This window comes from Chiloscyllium plagiosum, unplaced genomic scaffold (genome assembly GCF_037043375.1).
Source record: "Chiloscyllium plagiosum isolate Xiang-an unplaced genomic scaffold, Cpla_swu_hap1 HiC_scaffold_5, whole genome shotgun sequence".
Lineage (NCBI taxonomy): Eukaryota > Metazoa > Chordata > Chondrichthyes > Orectolobiformes > Hemiscylliidae > Chiloscyllium > Chiloscyllium plagiosum.
Window position 1 is genome coordinate 117,505,036 of NW_028270143.1, and position 13,723 is coordinate 117,518,758.

The following is a 13,723-nucleotide window of genomic DNA, read 5'->3' on the forward strand; positions in this document are numbered from 1 at the left end:
TTGTTTGAGATTAGAATTGAATCCGGATCCCTGGCACTGAAAAGCAACAGTGCTAATCACCTTGCCACCGTCTTGCCCAAAATGCTTGCCTCAGCATATTAATCTTTACTGTGTGAAGACTCAATCCTGCGTAGAAAGTGAGGGCTGCAGATGCTAGAGATCAGAGTGAAAGAGTGTGGTGCTGGAAAAGCACAGCAGGTCAGGCAGCATCCAAGGAGCAGTAAAGTCGATGTTTTGAGCATTACCTCTTCATCAGGAATAAGGGGTGACCCAAGTGGTCTGAGAGATAAATGGGGGGGTTGTGGGGCTGGGGAGTAGGTAGCTGGGAATGCGATAGACAGATGAAGGTGGGGATGAGGTGATAGGTCAGAGAGGAAAGTGGAGTGGATAGGTAGGAAGGAAGATGGATAGGTAGGACAGTTCAAGAGAACGGTGCTGAGTTGGAAGGTTGGATCTTGGATAAGGTGGGGCAAGGGGAAATGAGGAAACTGGTGAAATCCACATTGATCCCATGTGGTTGGAGGATCCCAAGTGGAAGATAAAGCATTCTTCCTCCAGACGTTGGGTGGCTAGAGTTTAGTGATGGAGGAGGCCCTGGACTTACATGTCCTTGGTGGAGTGGGAGGGGGAGTTAAAGTGTTTGGCCACAGGGCGGTGGGGTTGTTTAGTGTGTGCATCCCAGAGATGGTCTCTTAAATGTTCTGCAAGTTGGCATCAAGTCTGACCAATGTAAAGGAGACCACATCGAGAGCAATGGACACAATACATGAATGAGGTAAATCTCTGTTGGATGTAGAAAGATACTTTGGAGTCTTGGACAGAGGTGAGGGGGCAGGTATGGGTGCAGGTTTTACACTTCTTGCAGTGGCAGGGGAAGGTGCCAGGAGTGGAAGGTGGGTTGGTGTGGGGGGCGTGGTCCGAACAAGGGAGTCATGGACAGAATGGTCTCTCCAGAACGCAGATGGGGTGGGGAGGGAAATATATCCCTGCTGGTGGGGTCTGTTTGTAGGTGACAGAAATGATGGAGGATGATGCGATGTATCTAGAGATTGGTGGGTGAAAGGTGAGGACCTGGGGGTGGTATTCTGTCCTTATTGCAATTGGAGGGGTGGGGTTCAAGGGTGGAGGTGTAAGACAAGAATACGGAGAGAGAAGTTTTGAACACGTGGCTACACGAATCGTGCAGGAGGGAGGGATTCAGATACTGGATAACTGGGACTCATTCTGGGGGAGGTGGAACTTCAACAAACGGGATGGTCCAGATCCTGAACCAGAGGAGATGGAGTGGTTGGGAGTGGGGGGGAGTGGAATTTGCTAGTGCTCTTCGGGAGAGTTTAATTCAGCAGGGGAATGGGAACCTGAATTGTAGCTCCAGGTACAGGAGAGTACTGAGGTCGTGAATAAGGTTTCAAGGTTGCACGAGTGTACCAGCCAACAGGAAGGTGGTTTGAAGTGTGTCTACTTCAACGTCAGGAGCATCTGGAATAAGGTGGGTGAACTTGCAGCATGAGCTGGTACCTGGGACCTCGGTCGTGTGACCATTTTGGATACGTGGCTAGAGCAGGGCCTAGAATGATTATTGTAGGTTCCGGGGTTTAGATGTTTCAGTAAGAACAGGGAAAGTGGTAAAAGAGGTGTGGCATTGTTAGTCAAGGACAGTATTATGGTGGCAGAAAGGACGTTTGATGAGGGCTTGTCTACTGAGATAGTATGGGCTGAGTTTAGAAACAGGAAGGGAGAGGTTACCCTTTTGGGAGTTTTCTATAGGCCTCCAAATAGTTCCAGAGATGGAGAGGATAGGATAGCAAAGATGAAACTCGATAGGAATGAGAGTGACAGGATAGTTGCTATGAGAGCTTTTAACTTTCCAAATATTGACTGGGAATACTATAGTTCAAGTACTTTAGATGGGTCAGTTTTTGTCCAATATGTGCAGGAGGGTTTCCTGACATCATATGTAGATAGGCCAAGAAGGGGCGATGCCATATTGGATTTGGTACTGGGTAATGAACCGGGCCAGGTGTTAGATTTGGAGTAGGTGAGCACTTTGGTGAAAGTGACCACAATTCGGTAACGTTTACTTTAACGATGAAAAGAGATAGGTATGTACCGCAGGACAAGAGTTACAGCTGGGGGAAAAGCAATTATGATGCGATTAGGCAAGTTTTAGGATGCATATGATGGGGAAGGAACTGCAGGGGATGGGCACAATTGAAATGCGGAGCTTGTTCAAGGAGCAGCTACTGCGGGTCCTGGATAAGTATGTACCTGTCAGGTAGGGAGGAAGTGGTCGAGTGCGGAAGCTGTGGTTTACTAGAGAAGTTGAATCTCTTCAAGAGGAAGAAGGAGCCTTATGTAAAGATGAGATGTAAAGGCTCAGTTGGGGCGCTTGAGTTACAGGTCAACCAGGAGGGATCTAAAGAAAAATCTAGGAAGAGCTAGGAGGGTACATGAGAAGTCTTTGGCAGGTAAGATCAAGGAAAATCCTAAAGCTTTCTATGGGTATGCCAGGAATAAAAGAATGACATGAGTAAGATTAGGGCCAATCAAGGACAGTAGTGGGAAGTTATGCGTGGGGTCTGAAGAGATAAAAGAGGCGATAAATGAGTATTTTTCATCAGTATTCACCCAGGAAAAAGACAATGTTGTCGAGAAGAATACTGAGATACAGGCTACTAGACTAGATGGGATTGAGGTTGACAAGGAGGAATTGTTAGTAATTCTGTGTAGTGTGATAATAGATTTAGGTCCCCTGGGCCGGATGGGATTTATCTTGGGACTAACTGGGAAACCAGGGAGGAGATTGCAGAGCCTTTGACTTTTACCTTTATGTCATCATTGTCTACAGGAATAGTGCCAGAAGACTGGAGGATAGCAAATGTTGTCCCCTTGTTCAAGAAGGGGAGTAGAGACAACCCTGGTAATTATAGACCAGTGAGCGTTACTTCCGTTGTGTGTAAAGTGTTGGAAAGGATTATAAGAGTTAAGATTTATAATCATCTAGAAAGGAATCATTTGATTAGGGATAGTCAACATGGTTTTGTGAAGGGCAGATCGTGCCTCACAAACCTTACTGAGTTCTTTGAGAAGATGACTAAACAGGTGGATAAGTGTAAAGCGGTTGATGTGGTGTATATGAATATCAGTAAAGTGTTTGATAAGGTTCCCCATGGTAGGCTTTTGCAGAAATTGTGGAGGCATGGGATTGAGGGTGATTTAGCAGTTTGGATCAGAAATTGGCTAGCTGAAAGAAGACAGAGGATGGTGGTTGATGGGAAATGTTCATCCTGCAGTTCAGTTACTAGTGGTGTACCGCAAGGATCTATTTTGGTGCCACTGCTGTTAGTCATTTTTATGAATGATCTGGAAGAGGGCATAGAAGGATGGGTTAGTAAATTTGCCGATGACACTGAAGTCGGTGGAGTTGTGGACAGTGCTGAAGGATGTTGCAGGTTACAGAGGGACAGAGATAAGCTACAGAACTGGGCTGAGAAGTGGCAAATAGAGTTTAATGCAGAAAAGTGTGAGGTGATTTACTTTGGAAAGAGCAACAAAAGTAAAGAGTACTTAGCTAATGGTAAGATTCTTGGTAGTGTGGATGAGCAGAGAGATCTCTGTGTCTATGTGCATAGATTCCTGAAAGTTGCAACCAGGTTGATAGGATTGTTAAGAAGGCGCATAGTGTGTTAGCTTTTATTGGTAGAGGGATTGAGTTTTGGAACCATGAGGTTATTGCAGTGTACAAAATTCTGGTGCGGCTGCAATTGGAATTTTGTGTCCAGTTCTGGTCACTGCATTATAGGAAGGATGTGGATGCATTGGAAAGGGTGCAGATGAGATTTACCAAGATGTTGCCTGGTATAGAGGGAAGGTGTTATGAGGAAAGGTTGAGGGACTTGAGGCTGTTTTTGTTAAGCGAGAAGATGGTTAAGAGATGACTTAATAGAGACATACAAATGATCAGAAGATTAGATAGGGTGGGGACTGTGAGAGCCTTTTTCCTCGGATGGTGATGGCTAGCACGAGGGGGCATAGCTTTAAATTGAGGGGTGATAGATATAGGACAGATTCTGGATCAGTGGTGCTGGAAGAGCACAGCAATTCAGGCAGCATCCGACGAGCAGCAAAATTGACGTTTCGGGCAAAAGCCCTTCATCAGGAATAAAGGCAGAGAGCCTGAAGCATGGAGAGATAAGCTAGAGGAGGGTGGGGATGGGGAGAAAGTAGCATAGAGTACAATAGGTGAGTTGGGGAGGAGATGAAGGTGATAGGTCAGGGAGGAGTGGGTGGAGTGGATAGGTGGAAAAGGAGCTAGGCAGGTCGGACAAGTCCGGACAGGTCAAGGGGACAGTGTGGAGCTGGAAGTATGAAACTAGGATGAGGTGGGGGAAGGGGAAATGAGGAAGCTGTTGAAGTCCACATTGATGCCCTGGGGTTGAAGTGTTCCGAGGCGGAAGATGAGGCGTTCTTCCTTCAGGCGTCTGGTGGTGAGGGAGCGGTGGTGAAGGAGGCCCAGGGCCTCCATGTCCTCGGCAGAGTGGGAGGGGGAGTTGAAATGTTGGGCCACGGGGCGGTTTGGTTGATTGGTGCGGGTGTCTCGGAGATGTTCCCTAAAGCGCTCTGCTAGGAGGCGCCCAGTCTCCCCAATGTAGAGGAGACCGCATCGGGAGCAACGGATACAATTAGATGGGCTTCAGTTGGGTTTCACAGGTCAGCACAACATCAAGGGCCAAAGGGCGTGTACTGCACTGTCATGTTTTATATTCTATACTCTATGTTTCCTCCCTTCGTTGGGCTTTTCATTGTGATATTGTAAGTTGTAGGGTAGTAACCTTGGAGAAAAAGTTATTTTTTTTAAAAAAAGCTCAAATTGGTGCTTACTGGAATTATGCTTTCCTCGTAGAGTTACCCATCTTGTTTACAAAGAAGCTTGAAAATGTAAATGCGCTGTGCAGTAAAACAGTTGAGCTTATATGTGAATTAAATCAAGCAAAGGGTGACGTCTTATGGCGGCATAATGGAACAGAAATCAAACCAAGCCGAAGGCTAAAAATACGAGCGGATGGACAGAAACGATGCTTGACCATCTGTGAAGTAACTGCTGAGGATGAGGGAGAATATCAGTGTGAATCAAAGGATGATGTTACAACTGCTAAGTTGACTACTAAGGGTAACTACTTCATTGAGTTTTTGATGTGCTTAGTTAACTAAAGTTTTTCACAGTGAACATTTTACTGACAGAAGAAATTATGCATTCCCCCTTTCCACCATGCTGAAGATTCTGATTTTGATGTAAATTATTTGGTATTAATGTTCTTAATCTTGCAATAATCAGTTACATTTTACTAAATGTGCATTTTGCATAACAAAGTATAATAACTTTTTGTGCTCTTTAGAAAATAGTTTTCTATCAAAAAAGAGAAAGCAGATACATTTTCAACTGGTAAAAGCAAAAGTACAACCCAAATATATATAAACGTTAAATACTATAAATCTGATATTAAACAAGGTGTATCATAAAATCTCTGTTGAGCATGTTGAATATTTTATATTTTTACCTGAAGAATATAAGTTTAAAGTAAAAACCTTACAAATAAGTTGGAATGTACATTAAGTTAAATCAGCTGCATTTTATGAACTGTGTTTCGATTTTTGCAATAAATTGTGTTTGTTTTATATCATTGGCTAATATTAATATTGATAATAAGTTAGAAGTATGTAAAGTATATTTTGTGCTTTTAACAAGTTGAGTAATGAATATTATGAATAATTGAGGCCCCAACACAGATTTCTGATGGATACCAAAATACATATCCTGCTAAGGGGTGGCATGGTGGCTCAGTGGTTAGCACTGCTTCCTCACAACGCCAGGAACCTGAGTTCGATTCCACTCTTGGGCGATTGTGTGAAGTTTGCACGTTCTCCCTGTGTGTGTGTGTTTACTCCAGTTTCCTCCCACAATCCAAAAGATGTGCAGGTTAGGTGAATTGGCCATGTTAGATACATCATTCAGAGGGAAATGGGTTTGGGTGCGTTACTCTTCGGAAGGTCGTTGTGGACTTGTTGGGCCGAAGGACCCGTTCCCATGCTGTAGGGAATCTAATCTAACTTTGAGTACGTATCCATTTGTCCAAGTCTCTGTTTCCTGCCATTTAACCAATTTCCTATCTATGTTAGTAATTTGCCCTCAGTTCTGTGGACTTTCACCTTAGCTTACAGTTTCTTATGTGAGACTTCATCAAAAGCCTTCTGGAAGTCCATGGAAACAACATCTATTGACTCACCTCTAACCACCTCCTTTGTCACTTCCTCAAAACACTCTTGAGGTTTGTCAGGCATGACCCAATCTTCATGAAAACTTGCTGATTCTCCCTGATTAACTGAAGTGTTTTGAGATGATCAGTTATCCTATCCTTGGTTATAAACTCCAAAAATTTCCCAAAGAGATTTCCAGTAAGCTATCCTCCTTTTCTACTGTGAATATTGAAACAAAATAATCATTCAGCATGACTACCATTTCCTCATTCTCAACCTTCATTGGGCTAAGAGTACTTTTAACTACAATACAGAAGCAAATTGCTGCAGGTGCTAGAATCTGTACTGAAAACAAAAAATACTGGAAATCATAGCTGGTCAGGCAGCATCTGTGGAGAGAGAGCAAACTAATATTATTAAATTGGGCATGCCTAGAAGAAGTGTGGCAGTGAGTTCAATATTAAATAAAAACCAAAAGAATGGTGGATGCTGTAAATCAGAAACAAAAACAGAAGTTTCTGGAAAAGCTCAGTAGATCTGGCAGAAATCAAAGTCAACATTTTGGGTCCGGTGATCTTCCTCAGAATGGATAGTAACTAGGTAAATGTCAGTTTATATGCAGAAGATAGGATGGGGGAGGGGGTAAGGAGTAAATGATATGTAGGTCTAGAGCACGAAGAGAGAGAATTACAGTTGGATAGACAAAGGAGTGTGTAACAATCTGGCTGGGAGGTTGAATAGCTGTTAATGGAGACTGTTAGTGGCTAACAATAGGTAGTGTATAATGACAGACTGTGTAATAACAAAGCCTGGTGTGTGGAGTAGGGGACTAGGACATGGGAGAGTTTAGACCCTAAAATTGTTGAACTTGATATTGAAGCCAGGGGCCTGCAGGGTCCCCCAGCAGAAAATGAGGTGTTGTTCTTCTAGTTTATGCTGACCTTTGCTGGAGCACTGTGGCAAGCCAGAAACAGAGATGTTGGACAGGGAACAGGGTGGTGTGTTAAAGTGACAGGCGACTGGAAGCTCAAAGTCTTTTTGACTTGTGGAACTTAGATGTTCTGCAAAGTGGTCACCCAGTCTCTGCTTCGTTTCCCCAATGTAGAGGAGACCACATTGTGAGCAGCGAGTGCATAGACTAGATTGAGAGAAGTGCAGGTAAAGTGTTGCTTCACCTGGAAGGTATGTTTGGTTCCTTTGATACTGAGGAGGTAAATGGGAAGGAACTGTGGGGATGGGGGTTGGCAGAAAGGTTGTTGGGAATGAAGGAAGAGTGGACTAGAGTATCCCAGAGGGAAAGGTGCCTGCGGAAGGCAGACAAGGGAGGGGATTTGTGTCTGGTGGTGGCATCTCACTGGAAGTGATGGAAATGGCTGTTGATGATCTTTTAGATGTGGATGCTGGTGGGATGGTAGGTAAGGATAAGGAAAGCCCTATTGATGTTGCGGAAAGGAAGAGACAGGGTGTGAGCGGATGTGCGGGAGCTGGATTGGACCCGGTTGAGCACCTTGTCGACAACGGAGCTGGGGAATCCTCAGTTGAGGACATTTTGGAGGCTCCCTTTTTGAAGTTAGCCTCATCGGAGCAAAGGTGACAGAGACAGAGGAACTGGGAAAATAGTCTTTACAGGAAGCAGGGTGCGAGGATGTATAATCGAGGTAGCAGTGGGAGTTGGTGGATTTATATTGGATATTAGTGGCCAGTCTATCCCCAGAAAGGGAAGCAGATGTCGAGGAAGGGAAGGGAGGAGTTAGAGATAGACCAAGTGAAACTGAGTGCAGGGTGGAAATTGGAAGTGGAGTTGATGAACCTTTCCAATTCCAGACAATAGAGGGAAGCAGCACTGATGATATCATCGATATATCGGAGAAAGAATTGTGGGTGGGGGCCTGAGACGGACTGGAACAAGGAATGTTCCACATACCTCACTAACAGACAGCAACACTAACTGGCATCCCTCTGACCTGATAAAAATGAGAGGAGAGAAATTGTTGAGGGTGAGGACAAGCTTGGTTAAGCGGAGGTGGGTGGTGATGGGTGGGGACGGTTCAGGCTCCAGGAAGAAGTGGAGAGCCTTGAGACCATCCTGGTGGGGGATGGACATGTGATGATGAGGCACATCCATGGTAAAGAAGTGGCGGCTAGAGCCTGCAAACTGGCAATTTGGAAACTGGCGTAAAGTGTCAGAGGAATCATTGATATACGGGGGACAGAAACTGGACCGGGGAGAAAAGACTGAGTCAAGATAGGAATACATGAGTACTGTGGAGCAGGGGCAGGCTGAAACAATGGCTCTGCCCGGGCAGTCCAGTTTGTGGATTTTCAGAAAGAGTTAGAAGTGAGCTGTATGGGACTGGGGGACTATCAGCTTGAAGGCAGTGAGGGGGAAGATTGTCAGATCAAATGAGGTCAATAACTGTGGTTGCTATGTGCCTGATGTGCTATGGTGGGGTCATGGTCCAGGGGAAGATAGGAGGAGGTATCTAAGAGCTGGTGCCAAGCCTCTGCAATGTAGAGATCAGTACGCCAGACTACAACAGCATAACCCTTTTCGACAGGCTTAATAACAAAGTTGGGCTTGGATCTAAGCAAAAGGAGTGCGGTTAGTTTGGAGAGAGATAGGTTGGATTGAGTGAGGGGTGTAGAGAAATTGAGGCGACCAATGTAACGTCAATAGTTCCCAATGAACAGATCGAGTGCAGGTAAAAGGCCAGAAGGATGGGTCCAGGTGGAAGGAGAGTGTTGGAGCTGTGTGAAAGCGTCTGTGGGACGGGAAGATGACTATTCTGGGTAATCAAAGATGTAGGATGGGAAAAAAGTTGTGGCTGTAAGAGCTGTTTTAGGTGTTGGAGGTGATATCCTCAAATTTGAGGAGCAGTAATTACTGCTTTAAGACTATAAGACCGTAAGATATAGGAGTGGAAGTAAGGCCATCCGGCCCATTGAGTCCACTCTGCTATTCAATCATGGCTGATGGGCATTTCAATGCCACTTAGCTGCACTCTCCCCGTATCCCTTAATTCCTTGCGAGATTAAGAATTTATTAATCTTGCCTTGAAGACATTTAATGTCCTGGCCTCCACTGCACTCAGTGGCAATGAATTCCACAGGCCCATCACTCTCTGGCTGAAGAAATGTCTCCTCATTTTCGTTTTAAATTGACTCCCTTTAATTCTAAGACTGTGCCTGACGGAAACAAATTCCCAGAGTCCACCCTTTCTAAGCCATGAATTATCTTGTAAGTTTCTATTAGATCTTCCCTCAACCTTCTAAACTCTAATGTTTACAATCCCACGATCCTTAGCCGTTCATCCTATTTTAGGCCTACCATTCCAGGGATTATACGTGTGAATCTCTGCTAGACACGCTCCAGTGCCAGTATGTCCTTCCTGAGGTGTGGTGCCCAAAACTGGACACAGTATTCTAAACGGGGCCTAATCAGAGCTTTATGAAGTCTCAGAAGCACATTGCTGCTTTTACATTCCAACCCTCTTGAGGTAAATGACAACATTACATTTGCTTTCTTAACCACAGACTCAACCTGCAAGTTGACCTTTAGAGAATCCTGGACAAGCACTCCCAGATCCCTTTCTACTTTGGCTTTAGGAATTTTCTTACCGTTTAGAAAATTGTCTATCCCTGTATTATTTTTTTCCAAGTGCAAGACCTCGCATTTGCTCACATTGAATTTCATCAGCCATTTCTTGGACTACTCTCCTAAACTGTCTAAATCTTTCAGCAGCCTCCCCACCTCCTCAGAACTACCTGCCTGTCCGCCTAACTTCATATCATCGGCAAACTTCGCCAGAATGCCCCCAGTCCTTTCATCCAGATCATTATTATTTAAAGTGAACAGTTGCAGCCCCAACATTGAACCTTGCGGGACCCCACTTGTCACCAGCTGCCATTCCGAAAAAGAACCTTTTATCCCAACTCTCTGCCTTCTGCCAGACAGCCAATCCTTAATCCATGCCAATAGCTAACCTCGAGCACCATGGGCCCTCATCTTACTCAGCAGCCTCCCATAAGGTACCTTATCAAAGGCCTTTTGGAAGTCTAGGTGGATAATATCCACTGGGTTTTGGAGCTTTGGCAGGCAAAGATCAAAACAATCGTAATTTAAAATGGAGGAAGAGAGACAAAGGCTGCGACCATATGGTCACAGAAGGAAATCTACACAGCTGTCTGACACTGCACTGAATCAGCACAGCTACTGCCTTTGCTGTTTGAGTTCAAATATCTCTGGACATCGGAGTGTGTCTAATAAAAATTAGTGAACAGCGAAATTCACAGGTGACCTTGGAGGAATCTGTGTGGGAGAGCTCACAGCATGGCAGAAACTAAGCGCATAGTTTTTAAGTGTAATATAAATCTACAATAGTGAGTAGAGTGTCTTATTGAGATCCGTCTCTCGATTAAATCTTAAAAACATAAACTTTAAATACAAAGTTAGCCTGGAGCAGTGGTTTTTAGAGCAGTAAGACTGCACTATTTTCTGGATCTGTAGATCGTTAAGGAGCAGAGATGGTCTTTAATAGAGTGATATGCTATTCCTGTTGGATGTGGGAGAGTTTCCGTGATTATGACTGCAGGAAGTGTCTTTGGTTCCAAATTCTATCAGATCCAATGGATCGGTTGGAGCAGCAGTTAGAAGCAATAAGGAATTTACAGGAGGTTGGGATGTGATGGATGACAGTCATAGAAAGGGAAAAAAAACGACAGATACCGTCAGGAAAGATAGGAGAGGGAGGCAGGTAGCGCAAGAGTCTCCTATGGCTGTCCCCATCTGAAGCAAGTATGCTGTTTTGAAAAACGTAGGAGATAATGAACTCTCGGGAATGTAGTACGAACAGCCAAGTTTCTCGTACTGAGACTGGCTGTAATGTAATGAGAGGTATGTCAGGTTCCAAGTGATTGATTATTTAGATTAGATTAGATTACTTACAGTGTGGCAACAGGCCCTTCAGCCCAACAAGTCCACACCGACCCACCGAAGCGCAACCCACCCATACCCCTACATTTACCCCTTCACCTAACACTACGGGCAATTTAGATTATGGTAGGAGACTCTCTAGTCAGAGGCACAGGCAGATGTTTCTGCAGCTGGCAGTGAGAAAACAGAATGATGTGTTACCTCCCTGGTGATAGGATCAAGGATATCATGGAGAGGGAGCAAAATATTCTCAAAAGAGAGGGGGACCAGTTGTGCACATTGGAACTAGTTACTTGGGAAGGAAAAAGGATGAGATTCTGAAGGGAGACTATAAAAAGTTAGGCTACAATTTTAAAAGGAGGTACTTGATGTTACTGCTGGTGCTATGAGCTAGTAAGGGTAGGAATAGGAGGATCGAGCAGATGAATGCATCGCTGAGGATCTGGGGAGAAGGGTTCACATTTTTTGGAATCTTTTCTGGGGTACTAGCGACCTGTATTAGAAGGACTAATTGCACCAGAATTGGAAGAGAATTAATATACTGGTTAGGGAGATTTGTGAGAGTTGCTTGAGAGGATTTAAACTAGCATTGTGGGGGTGTGGGGGTGTGTGGAGGAGGGTTGATTGGTGCAGGTGTCGGGTGGTGGGGTTGACTGGTGCAGGTGTTGGACAGTGGGGTTGACTGGTGTGGGTGTCGGGCAGTGGAGTTGACTGGTGCGGGTGTCGGGCGGTGGGGTTGATTGGTGCAGGTGTCAGGGGCCAACAGCCCCATGGCCAAACATTTCAGCTCCCGAGGCCAAACATTTCACTCTGCCGAGGACATGCAAGTTCTGGGCCTCCTCCACCGCCACTGCCTCACCACCCAATGCCTGGAAGAAGAATGCCTCATCTTCTGCCTTGGAACACTTAAACCCCAGGGCATCAATGTGGACTTCACCAGTTTCCTCATTTCCCCCCCCACCTTACCCCAGTACCAACCTGCCAGCTCAGCACCATCCTCATGACCTGTCATACCTGCCAATCTTCCTTCCCACCTATCCACTCCACCCTCTTCTCCGACCTATGACCTTCATCCCTACATCCATCCACCTATTACACTCTTAGCTACCTTCTCCCCAGCCGCCTCCCCCTCCCATTTATCTCTCCACCTGGAGGCTCCTTGCCTCATTCCTGATGAGGGTCTTTTGCCCAATATGTTGATTTTCTTGTTCCTCGGATGCTGCATGACCTGCTGTGCTTTTCCAGCACCACTCTAATCTTGCCCCTTATACACTTAATGGCAAGGTCCTGGGGTGTGCTGCTGTTCAAAGGGACCTTGCAGTGCAGGTTCGTAGTTCCTTGAAAGTGGAGTTGCAGGTAGATAGTATAATGAGGAAGGCGTTTGGTATGCTTTCCTTTATTGGTCACTGCATTGAGTATAGGAGTTGGGAGGTCATGTTAGACCATAAGACCATAAGAAATAGAAGTGGAACTAAGGCCATTCGGCCTATCGAGTCCACTCGATGCATCAGTGCAGGACATTGCAACGTGTTTCAGACCTTATAAAGGTTTATAAAATCATGAGAGGCCTGGATAGGGTTAATACACAAGGTCTTTTTCCTGGGTGGGATGTCTGGAACTAGACGGCATTGTTCAAATTAATTATTTAAAATTAAATTAATTAAAAATCTGAAATAAAGTAAACCATTTTCTAATGACAACCACTTAATGATTGTTGAAAAATCCATTTGTTTCACTGATGCCCTCTGGGGAAGGGAATTTGCTGTCCTTAGCAGGATTGCAGTATATGTGACTCTAGATCAACAACAATGTGTTAATTCTTAACTGCTCTCTGAAATGGCACCAGTTATCAGTTCAGGTTTAATTGGGAATTAGTGACAAATGCTCATCTACATTCCATGAAAGAATTAAAAACAAGTCCGAACTCATGGCTAGTTTGTGTTTATTCCTTTGTCTTGTATTTTTCCTCTTTCATAACATTTTTAACTGATAACTTAGTGATGTTGATAAATCATTTACATTGATCAGCAAGATGTGCCCATCTAGTAATGGATGTTTTTACTGATATAGATTCTTGACTGACAATGGACATAAACTTTATACAGGAGAATTGAGGCCATATTCAGATCAGCCAATAGTGACAAATGCTCATCTACATTCCATGAAAGAATGAAAAACAAGTCCGAACTCATGGCTAGTTTGTGTTTATTCCTTTGTCTTGTATTTTTCCTCTTTCATAACATTTTTAACTGATAACTTAGTGATGTTGATAAATCATTTACATTGATCAGCAAGATGTGCCCATCTAGTAATGGATGTTTTTACTGATATAGATTCTTGACTGACAATGGACATAAACTTTATACAGGAGAATTGAGGCCATATTCAGATCAGCCATAATCTTATCAAATGGCAATACAGACTTGAGAGGCCGAATGGCCTCTTACTCCTAATTTGTATGTTCATACGTTCATAGTAGCTGAAACTGCAAGCTTGATTAGTCCTTAACTTTAAAACTTTTGTTTTGTTCTGAGC

General features: G+C 44.4%; 1 protein-coding gene across 4 annotated transcripts in view; it reads left to right on the top strand.

The window, feature by feature from the left end:
• Window positions 1-13,723, top strand: part of obscnb (obscurin, cytoskeletal calmodulin and titin-interacting RhoGEF b) — a 799,195-nt gene that overhangs the window by 145,017 nt on the left and 640,455 nt on the right. For all 4 annotated transcript variants that reach the window (XR_015757277.1, XM_087987576.1, XM_087987577.1 and 1 more), the window contains exon 15: window positions 4,904-5,170. Coding sequence is in view for 3 of the 4 variants with exons in the window: in XM_087987576.1 (XP_087843702.1) it covers window positions 4,904-5,170 (267 nt within the window). In the remaining variant the exon portion in view is untranslated. The remainder of the gene's footprint in view (window positions 1-4,903; window positions 5,171-13,723) is intronic.